Source organism: Oncorhynchus mykiss, chromosome 15, assembly GCF_013265735.2.
Source record: "Oncorhynchus mykiss isolate Arlee chromosome 15, USDA_OmykA_1.1, whole genome shotgun sequence".
In the NCBI taxonomy this organism is placed as follows: domain Eukaryota; kingdom Metazoa; phylum Chordata; class Actinopteri; order Salmoniformes; family Salmonidae; genus Oncorhynchus; species Oncorhynchus mykiss.
In genome coordinates, this window is record NC_048579.1 from 53,822,523 (window position 1) to 53,834,769 (window position 12,247).

General features: G+C 42.6%; 1 protein-coding gene across 3 annotated transcripts in view; it reads left to right on the forward strand.

Annotated features, from left to right (window-relative positions):
- The first annotated feature begins 5,615 nt into the window (after nt 1-5,615).
- Nucleotides 5,616-12,247, forward strand: part of LOC110490313 (patatin-like phospholipase domain-containing protein 2) — a 31,422-nt gene continuing 24,790 nt past the window's right edge. The window contains exons 1-2 of one of the 3 annotated variants that reach the window (XM_021563627.2): nt 5,633-5,737; nt 5,840-6,308. In XM_021563627.2, the coding sequence (XP_021419302.2) occupies nt 6,122-6,308 (187 nt within the window). In that variant the 5' untranslated portion in view covers nt 5,633-5,737; nt 5,840-6,121. Of the gene's footprint in view, nt 6,309-12,247 lie in introns of all 3 variants that reach the window. The other 2 variants (XM_036944616.1, XM_021563626.2) reach the window with 2 other exon arrangements.

Here is a 12,247-nt window from a genome sequence, read left to right on the forward strand (position 1 = left end):
GAGAAGAGGGTATCCTTATAGCATGGGGGATCCCACAAAGGTGGATAGGTTTTCCATGATATGGGAGAAACCTGGGAGCACTGTTGAACTTTGTAAAGGTGATGAAATCCTACTAACCATCAAAACTATTAAGCTCTCTGATGCAGGCACTTACACCCTCGGACTACAAAGGACTGTGACAGACACGATGGGTCTGTTTTCTATTAAGGTGCTGCCAAAACCACAGAGGTCCCAGACGAACCAGAGCCAGACACACTCCTCTACCACCCCTGGACCGAACCTGCCACCCACCACCACTGTGTCAAATCCCATTCAGGTAATTAACGTTAGAGACTATTCAGCTATTGATCAATTAGGCACTGAGACTGGTTTTGATGGTAGGGACAATTTGTGGCTGTCTTATATGAGGTATACAGCTAAGACCCTGAAAGGACTGCATTATCTGTGGTCATGCTAGACCTGTTCTGGCTACACACCCATTTGCAATAGGAGAAGGAGAGGGGTGGTTGTGTATTCTGAGAGGTTTTTACCAGGTTCAGCCCAAATCAACTCTCTGTTCCTCTTTGAGCCTTGTGTTTCCTACAGTACCTCCTCATCGGGCCCCTTGGGGTGTTAAGGCATATGGGGGCAATTACAGTTGCATCACGGGTACATGTAATGGCATAGCCTATGGGAGGTTGCCTGAAGCTGATTGCAGTAGTAACATAACCATTAATGCCACTTGGCCAGTTGCAGGCCTAAACCAAACTAGTGGTCTGGCTGATGTGTGGTGGATATGTGGACCCAAAAGAGTGCTGAGACTCATTCTTAGAGGAGACTGGCAAGGTACGTGTGGTCTGACCAGTTTGATAATTCCACTGACCATTGTTGATGTTACTGCTGAGCAGCTGTTGGGTTCTGTATCCAGGGGACCTGAAAACATTCCATCCCATGGGAGACATAGACGTAGTGCTCTATGGACGGATGATGTAGTTGACATACACACTAACCTGTTGGGGGTGCCAGTGGGGGTTCCTCATGAGTTTCAGGCCTTGGGTAGGAATGACGGACTCTGGCATTTACTACCTATTATAGGTCCAGCCATAGTGGATGCTAGACAGAATGCATAGATTAATTATATCTACTATAATCAACAGCGTTTTGTGAATTACTCCCGTGATGCACTCACTGGTATGTCTGAACAACTTGAGGCCACATCTAGGGTTGCCAGACAGAATAGACTTGCTTTGGATATGCTTCTTGCCAGTCAGGGGGGTGTTTTATTAATCAACTTTTTATTCTTTTCATGAAATGCTATTAACATATTCCTATGTTGGGACCGCTGAAATAAAGGATTATGAGTGACACCCTAGGGGGTGTCAAAAGGGGGACTTAAATTTAACACCATTTTCTTTTATTCTGTTTTTAAATTAACTGTTGTTCTCTTTTGACATGAGGGTTTTAAGTTCCTAGGTGTCTGGTAGCCAATCTAGTACATAGTGGGATCGAATGGAGGACATGAAGGTATTTTAAACTTTAACTGTTATATGATTCATTTCTGAATCATATAACAGGGGGATTGTGGGATTCTGTGTTTTACATTATAGCCATTATTACCATATATATGATTAAATATTATCTGATGCTGGTTGTGTGAGGTTTCTGCATTTGTGCACTGGAGCATCATTATGAGATTAAACAACTGCTTGCTACTTGCCTGTTTGTGTGTGTGACAAGAACTGAGTATCATGGTGTGACCTGCATGTTGCAGGTCACACCATGGACCCGCCTGAGCGAGTTTAAACCACGCCCAGCTTCTACTGTGATAGGCCAACAGACGGGTTGGAACTATGTCCATCACAGTATAAGAACACTGTTTACATACATCCTGTCAGTTCTCTGTTCTGCCCTGCGTGGTATTACAGTGAGCCCGTATATACAAAAGTTGCATTTGCATTTACCCACACATCATACACTGACACTCCAACACACACACACACACACACACATACATACACTCACACACACAAAACAAACATTCATTTTGACTCCACACACACAAACACACACACATAGACACACATTCACACTTTTCACATACGTTGATGCTACTCTGTTTATTATCTATCCCGATTGCCTGGTCACTTTTACCCCTACCTACATGTACATATTACCTCTTACCTCAACTACCTCGTACTCCTGCACATTGGCTCAGTACCAGTTGGTACTCCTTTTATATATATATAGCCTCGTTTACTTTTTTTATTTAGCAAATGTTTCTTACTTTTTAACTCTGCATTGTTAGGAAAGGGCTCGTAAGTAAGCATTTCACTGTAAAGTCTATATACATGTTGTATTCAGTGTGTGTGACAAATAAAATGTTATTTGATAACTGGGCCCCAAATCTTTGTATAGATTTTTTTTTGCTCACCAAGCGAAGAGTTTTTGTATGGAGGTCAATGAGAGTGTCGAATTGGGTCAACAAATGTTTTTACTGATTATTTGCTGTAGTGATGGAAAACAGACTCTTCCTCAAGGCTTCTGCTCTTTCACTAAATTGTGCCAGAAAACAGTACTGGGAGATTAATTATCTGTTCGCACATTAGTGACATCTGCTGGTCAGCAATAAATAGCAGCAAAAACAATTTAATCAAAACTCTGTGGCAGTAAATCGTTGGGTTTAGTAGCCCATAATCAGTTGGAATACCATGTTTGCATTTTACATCACGCTTCCCTCGTTTGCATTCAAGTTTGCTCTTTTTCAAAAAGTGAATCTATGGCATTATTTATGCTGCTTAAGACAGAAACTAATACTATACTAAATAAAACAATTTATTTGAACAACAGTGCAGAAAGTATGGTTCCACATTCATCAAGTTACTAAATAGTGTCTTCACCGAGATTCGGCCTCATACCCTCATGTCCCTGAACATTCCATAATTCCCTACTCCACCTGCTAAGCTCTCTGTCATGTGAAAGAATCTGTACAAAATCCTAACTGTATTTGTAAGTACGGCATATAGTAGAGGTCAGTGTTTGAAAGCAACTTGGAATGGAAGAAAGCATCGAAACCAAGGTGAAGTCAGTTGGATCTTGCATTTAGTAACACATGGTTTGAAAAAGCATGTGATAAAAAGAAGCTTCAGACGTGATTGATGACGTACTTCTGACAAAGTGATACATACATCGGCACTCTGCTATCGAAATCACACCGATAGTGTTTTGCAAGTACACTACGTGACCAAAAGTATGTGGACACCTGCTAGTCGAAAATCTCATTCCAAAACCATGGACATTCATATGGAGTTGGTCCCCCCTTTGCTGCTATAACAGCCTCCACTCTTCTGGGAAGGCTCTCCACTAGATGTTGGAACGTTGCTGCAGGGAATTTCTTCCAGTCAGCCACAAGAGCATTAGTGAGGCCGGGCACTGATGTTGGGCGATTAGGCCTGGCTCACAGTCGGCTTTCCAATGCATCTCAAAGGTGTTCGATGGGGTTGAGGACAGGGCTCTGTGCAGGCCAGTCAAGTTTTTCCACACTGATCTCAACAAACCATTCTGTATGGACCTTGCTTTGTGCACGAGGGCATGCTGAAACAGGAAAGGGACTTACCCAAACTGTTGCCACAAAGTTAGAAGCACATGTCACAGTGTCATTGTATGCTGTAGCGTTAAGATTTCCTTTCACAGGAACTAAGGGGTCTATCCCGAACCATGAAACAGCCCCAGACTATTAATCCTCCTCCACCAAACTTTACAGTTGGCACTATGCATTGGGGCAGGTAGCGTTCTCCTGGCATCCGCAAAACCCAGATTTGTCTGTTGGACTGCCAGATGGTGAAACGTGATTCATCACTCCAGAGAACGTGTTTCCACTGCTCCAGATCCCAAAGGCGGCGAGCTTTACACCACTCCAGCCGACGCTTGGCGTATGGTGATTTTAGGCTTGTTGCGGCTGCTCGGCCATGGAAACCCATTTCATGAAGCTCCCGACCAACAGTTATTGTGCTGACGTTGCTTGTGTGCTGACGTTATTGTGTGCTTGAGTGTTGCAACCGAGGACAGACGATTTTTACACACTACTTTTACACACTACTTGCTTCAGCACTCAGCGGTCCCATTCTATGAGCTTGTGTGGCCTACCACTTTGCGGCTGAGCCGTTGTTGCGCTTAGAAGTTTCCACTTCACTATAACAGCACAAACAGTTGACCGGGGCAGCTCTAGCAGGGCAAAAATTTTACTAACTGACTTGATGGAAAGGTGGCATCCTATGACGGTGCCACGTTGAAAGTCACTGAGCTCTTCAGTAAGGCCATTCTACTACCAATGTTTGTCTATGGAGATTGCATGGCTGTGTGCTTGATTTTATACACCCGTCAGCCATAGATGTGGCTGAAATAGCTGAATCCACTCATTTGAAGGCATGTCCACATACTTTTGTATATATATATATATATATATATATATATATATATATATATATATATATATATATATATATATATATATAGCATGGATTGTTCTGCGTTGTGTAATTTAATGAGGACACTGCCACAACTGGAGGTCTACTTGTTGGATTTTTATTTGTCCTGTGCACGAAGAGACAATGTACAAATTGTTAGCCGTTGGCGCAGTCACAGCTCTCAGGTACCAGCGCGAGCACATCTCACTCAAACACTGTCCCAATGTAACCACAAGTTACAATAGGTACCCTAGCTAGCGAGCTCGTTAAAACTTTTGAACATACAATATGTCAAATATAAATATTTAACAAAACGTATGCAACCATAACAGCACATTGTGTAACATTACTACGTTTTTATATTGAAAAGTAGCAGAGCCAAGGGCAACATACCTCGCCAATTGAAGGTCAGGCAAGAGAGAACAATAGGAGGGTATAGTAACACAGATACCCACATGGACCAAACCAAAATATACAACAATTTTACAATCAAGTGTATTTACAATATAGATATGAAAAAGTGTTTGCACACAAAAAATAACATTAGCTATGCAGCTGTAATGAAATAAAAAAAACTCACTCTGAATTATTATTATTAACATCCATCCCCTCTTTACCTGGCCTTTTTAAACTGGTCCTTGTGTGCCACTTGGGGCACAATCTAGGGGAACAACATCACACTGCTACGTATATGTACATTCATTTTGCATTGCGTTGCAGAGCGTTTTGTGTGGTTTTACACGTCGTATTTATCGAACGCATGCATCAAATTTTATGCGTTAATGGCTTGACAGAAGTGGTAGCAGAAGGTGAATGTTGAACTTTTGTTGCACACATATCCATATGGTGCTGCGTACCATTTTGCTCTAGCACTGTAGGTGTGATCGAGGCGTTAGCTTCTTAACGATTTCAAGGCATGCCTTGGAGCTCCTGTATCAAACGTAACATCACTACTTGTTTGATCGAATATGAGTTTCGCAATGATTAGGTTGTTACGAGTATACTTGTTATAAATAGAGCACGTAACATCCCGGCAACTTTGAGAACAAATACTTTATATCGGAGTTGTGTCTGTTGTTCATACGCTTATCTGCCCTCTCATTGGCTAGAATGGTACGACCTGATCTTTCCCCCCTAGGTTTTCCCCCCTGAAAATACGCGATACCGGAAAGTGTTGTGTATTCGCGAACCAAATTCAGGAGGAGCCTGAAGCGCGGGTGGCTTGACTGGGTTTTGCGAGTCTCGGCTCTCTTGACCGCAGTGGACGATATAGACTACTCAAATCGGTTAATAAGGTTCGAGTTGTCATAGTAATAGCAGGCAGGTTAAACAAATATACAGATTATGATATAATAGATATTAATCGAATGCATCTCTCTCATTTATTTCCAATGCAGAGTGTGGGGCGTGGCTCCACCTAAAATAAGACTCTGTCTCCTTATGCAGATTGGCCAGACCTGCCCTCTTCTAGAACCGGGTAGTTCAGCGCACCGGCGATTCACAGTAGATGACTCTCCGTCTCTTCGTACATTGCACAAGAGGAGTAAACTGGCTAGTGCTGTTGTTGACATTCAACCAACACTGAAGGGAACTTGTCAAAAAAGTTAACATTTTGGATTGATCATAACGAGCGCATTTACCCAAACTTGTAGGTCCTCGTTAAAGACTGTCCTCCCGGGATGTTCGACCTAACAAAGGAATGGAATCTGTCGTTCGCCGGCTGCGGGTTCCTGGGGATCTATCACATTGGAGTGGCCAGCTGCCTGTTGGAACAAGCGCCCTACCTCATCAAAGGTGCCACCAAGATTTACGGGGCTTCCGCTGGTTCCCTCTCCGCCTCGATGCTCGCCAGCCAGGCATCCATAGGTAGGCTACAGTACCCTACACTGGCCCTTGATTTCACCGGTCCCTGTCATCAGTTGATTGCCTGGATGGAGACTTTTACGCACAAGGAGTAGTCCTCTCTTTCATGTGTTTAGGGCAACTTCAGATTAGCAGTCTAATTCACTTTAAAGAATAATAACTTGTGGTCTTGAGACATGGGGTGAAATTACTTTAACAATGCTGGAAACTTTGCTCCTATGTAATAGATAGGTTGAATTTAGAATTTTAAAAAAGGCTACACTTTTCTCATGTTAAACTGCAAATGATGTATAATTTGAGCCAAAATACATGCCTGTGTATAAATATGGTAGCCTTCCACTCATTGATCATGTCACACCATTGATATATGTCATCTGGGTCAGTTATAGGACTATTGACCTATTGGTCCTCTGGATCAGGGGCCTCCCAATGGTACTGATGGATCTCGCTGACTTGGGACACACGCAATCACGATTAAGAGCAAATATAACCTTGCATCACATAGAACTGACTTAGAGAGTAGTTCTTAGCTGACTGTCTGTGTGATACCTGGCCTTTTTCCCTCTCTTAATTTTGAACCCTAGAACCTTATAGTCAAGAGACTAAGGAGTAGCCTGCAAGGTTTCTTGGAATCAGTCCATACCTGTCCCAGTTGTATCATGTTTAAATGAGAGCGTGTTAAAGAGGGTGAGAGATTGAAAGAAAGAGTAATAGAGGGAGACATTTTGCTACAACCGCAATAACATCTGCTAAACATGTGTATGTGACCAATACATTTATTTATTTATTTGACTTATAGAGTGAACAGTCAATATAGGGGTCATGAACCTTTTATCACTGTGGGCTTAAACAGGGGTCCGCACAGAGCGTTTCCTGGTAGTCTTAAACAAATCTACTTTGAGACAAGAGTATACACATCACACATGGTTATGGGCTTAAATTGAAGAATTGACCTGCACCATGTATGATTATAGAGTTGAAATGTATTCCATTTTGAGATTGCATCCCAATATTACACTTTATATACACTATATCACAGAAGACTAAAATATAATAAAACACCTGGTTTGTTCATTGAGCTGTACACTAAGGTGACTAGTCAAATATACTCAGCTGGTCACCCTCCAGTGATTTCCCCAACATCTTGTCGACATGTGCCTGGAAAAATTATGCTGATATCTTATACCAATCTGACTGAATGTTCTTTTGTCCATACCCAGGCATCAAAAACCTCTCCAAAATGTACAATTGTGTAAAATCTTTCTGCAGCAATTTTATGGAGAAAAATTACATTATTTGATGTAGACATTACTTTTTTCATGTGTTCATGAATGTCTGTGTTTAGGCTCGGTGGCCAAAAAAACTCTCCAAATACATTTACGGTTTTCTCACTCTCTCTCATCATGTTACAAGCTGACAGGCACAGACCGTAAAAGCCTCAAGCTCACTCAACTACACCTCCCCTTCTCCAACCTCAACCAGATAAGAATGTGGCTCCACTGAGCTGACCAATCAACAGCGAGGAGACTTGACAGGCAATGCACTATTGTGACCCCATCAACGGCAACTTTTATATCACCGACAAGTACATCACCCCATCTAGTGGGGAGGTGTCAATTAAACAGGTCATGACAGTTGAGCTGTGTTGAACATGTAGCTGTACCGAACACAGGCCCACAGCCCATTTGAACTGTTTCAGCTTTACTCAATGTCAATGTTATACAGGCACTACGAATACAGAGCAAACAACAGGCAAGGGAAAGACAGGTAGCCTGAGTTCATGTCACAGTCACAGTTCACAGTTCATAGATATCTATAGATGGTTTTATGTGCATGCAAAGGGGAGCTCTGGTCAGGTACTACGCTGAGGGGAATAATAGTACTTAGTTTTGTGTAATCCGGGGAGAGGTTGTATCACAGAGATTCCTGTAAAGTGAAATACAATTATGTAAATGTCTAGTATTTTTGGTCTTGGATCTTAAAAAGCCCTGGATAGCCTAAAACACTATAAACAGGGGCCCTTATTGGGACCACAATTGCTTGGCAACATATTCAGGATTTCTTTCAAAAGTGAGTCAGTAGGCTATAACAATTGAATAAACTAGATATTCAAAATAGTGTTGTGCTTGCATAGGCTATAAAACGCTAACTCAGCCAGCCAAAAGTACCTGTGGTAGGTGAGAATGGAGGAAAGTGACTGGTGTGGATCAATTGATTCGTCCAGGAGAGAGGTTTCATATGAGCAGGGGTTTGAACATCATTCCTGAAGTAAAATAGATGACGCCAGCAGCTCTTCTTCTTTGTTTGTTGTGTGTTATTTCTTACATCATTAGCCCAGACCGTTTTTTGTGTTATTGCATACAGCCGGAACTAACTTTTTGATATCAGAGCGGCGGTAACTCACCAGCATTACGACCAGAATCAAATAACATGTTATTTGTCACAGCGTCGAATACAACCGGTGTAGACCTTACAGTGAAAGGCTTACTTACAAGCCCATAACCAATAATGCAGTTTAAGAAAAATTATTTACTAAATAAACTAAAGTAAAATATATAATAAAAAGTAACACAATAAAATAAAAATACAGAGGCTATATGCAGGGGGTACCGGTACTGAGTCAATGTGCGGGGGTACCGGTTAGTCGTGGTAATATGTATATGTAGGTAAGGGTACGACTTTCCCAAATTACGACTTTCCCATAATAGATCCTTTGTTCGTACCCCCCAGGGCAAATGAACTTATCCCAGAGGCTGCTCCAAGACGCAGCCAGTGGAGAAGAGTTACTCGGAGTGGGCTTCTAGTCCAACTCAGGGAGTGTGCATACCATCCACCGCTTCCGAGTATAATATTCAGTCCCTGGACAATAAAGTAGATGAGCTCAGGGCGAGGATCTCCTTCCAGAGAGACAACAGGGACTGTAACATACTCTGTTTCACAGAATCATGGCTCTCTCCGGATATACTGTCCCCGTCCATACAGCCATCTGGGTTCTCAGTACATTGCGCAGACAGGAATAAAGAACTCTTTGGGAAAAAGAAAGGCGGTGTTGTATGTTTCATGATTTACTACTCATGGTGTGATTGTGATAACTTACAGAAACTCAAGTCCTTTTGTTCACCCGACCTAGAATAGCTCACAAATCAAATGTAGACCGTATTACCTGCCAAGAGAATTCTCTTCAGTTATGGTCATAGCCGTCACTGGACTTGTAAATCATGCAGTGCCTTGTGTCATCATCACAGATTTTAGAGAAACAAATGTCGGTACATATAAGTGTCTTATATTGTCTGAAGACTTAAATTATTGTTAATATAACTGCACTGTCCAATTTACAGTAGCTATTACTGCCCAAAAATGACATGCTATTGTTTGAGGAGAGCTCCTGACAACAAAACACTTTTGTCACCGCAATAGGTTTGATAAATTCACCTCTGAAGGTGAAATGTGTACTTACATTCTGAAATCTTGCTCTGATTTATCATCCAAAGGGTCCCAGAGATAACATGAAGTGTCGTTTTGTTAGATAAAATCCTTTTTCATATCCTAAAAAGGTCCATATAGCATGCACGATCGATTTTTGTATTTCCACTCGTTCAATTTGCAAAGAAAGTAATCAGTGAAAATCTCACCCTAAACATTGTTTCAACCAGTCAAATTGTGTTCGTATGTATTCATCAGAGATCCTAGAACATAACGAGACTTCACTATATCATTAGGGGTGTAGTATATCCTATAGGACACCATATTTGGTCAGAGAGCGACGCCTTCATGGCACGCCGATGACGCGGGCGGTCTTCACTTGAACGACTCTAACTTTGTCAAATAAGCATCAATCGGGGTCAAAGCTAGCTAGATAGCCAATGAGCTGGGCTTTATGGGAGTATCCATTTTTTTTATATATGAATGCAAATGTATACTTCTCGATTTGCCCAAATGTACCTGGGTGACTCCACACTAAATGTCATGGAGTTCGCTCATGCTTCAAGTTATCCGTCTGAAACTTTGCACATACACTGCTGCCATCTTGTGGACACCATCAGTATTACAACCAGTGATGGCTGAAACAGGGACCTTTCTGTTGCATTTCAAAGATGGTGGTAGAAAAGAAAGTGTTTTTTTCCTTTGTATTTTCTTCTACCATATCTATTGTGTTATTCTCCTACATTCAATTCACATTTCCACAAACTTAAAACTGTGTCCTTTCAAATGGTACCAAGAATATGCATATCATTGCTTTAGGGCCTGAGCTGCAGGCAGATTTGGGTATGTCATTTAGGCTAAAATTGAAAAAAAGGGGGCTATCCTTAAGAAGTTTTAACAAAGCAAATTTGAGGAAAACGCTACCAAAGTTCTATCAACACATTGCCTGAAGTCCTTCCACTTCAAAAACTCTCGACCATTGTTACTCTTCTTTCCGGAATGGCTACAAGGCCCTCCCCCGCCCTCCCTTCGGCTAATCAGATCATGACTCCATTCTGCTCATCCCTTCCTATAGGCAGAAACTCAAACAGGAAGTACCCATGCTAAAGTCTATTCAACGCTGGTCTGACCAATCGGTATCCATGCTTCAAGATTGCTTTGATCACGTGAACTGGGATATGTTCCGGGTTGCCTCTGAGAATTATATTGACATATGCACAGACACAGTGACTGAGTTCATCAGGAAGTGTTCAGGGGATGTTGTTACCACTGTGACTATTAAAACCTACCCAAACCAAAAACCGTGGATAGATGGCAGCATTCGCGCAAAACGGAAACAGCGAACCACCGCATTTAACCACAGCAAGGTGACTGGGAATATGTTAGAATACAAACAGTGTAGTTACTTCCTCCGTAAGGCAATCAAAAAGGCAAAACGTCAATACAGAGACGTATTCTCAATTATATGATTCTCAATTAAATGGCTCAGACATGTGGCAGGGTCTACAGACAATCACGGATTACAAAGGGAAAACCAGCCGCGTCGCAGACACTGACGTCTTGCTCCTGGGCAAGCTGAACACCTTTTTTGCTCTCTTTGAGGATAACACAGTTCCACCGACTGTGGTCTCTCATTGTCCGTGGCCAGTGTGAATAAGACATTTAAGCATGTTAACCCTCGCATGGTTGCTGGCCCAGTCGGCATCCCTAGTCGCGTCCTCAGAGCATGCACAGACCAGCTGCCTGTAATGGTTACGGACATATTCAATCTCTCCCTATCCCAGTCTGCTGTCCACAGACTGTTCCTGTACCCAAGAAAGCAAAGGTAACTGAACTAAATGACTTTAACCCTGTCATCACAAAGTGATGTCTAGTTAAGATCATATAAACCTCCACCTTACCTGACACCCTAGACCCACTTTAATTTGCATACCACCCCAACAGATCCACAGATGATGCAGTCGCTATCGCACTGCACACTGCCATATCCCATCTGGACAAGAGGAATACCTATGTAAGAATGCTGTTCATTGACTATAGCTAAGCCTTCAACACCATACCACCCTCCAAGCTCATCATTAAGCTTGGGCCCTGGGTCTGAACCCCGCCCTGTGTAACTGGGTCCTGGACTTCCTGATGGGACGCCCCCAGGTGGCAAAGGTAGGAAACAACACCTCCACTTCTCTGCTCCTCAACACAGGGGCCCCACAAGGGTGCATTCTCAGTCCCCTCCTGTACGCCCTGTTCACCCATGACTGCATGGCCACACACGCATCCAACTCAATCCTCAAGTTTGCATACGACACAACAGTAGTAGGCCTGATTACCAACAATGGCGAGACACCTCCTCCATGTAGGCTGAGGGCCCTGGTGGAGTGGTGCCAGGAAAATAACCTCTCCCTCAACATCAACAAAATGAAGGAGCCGCAGTGGAGAAGGTGAAAAGCTTCAAGTTCCTCGGCGTACACATCACTGACAATCTGAAATGGTCCACCAACACAGACAGTGTGGTGAAGAAG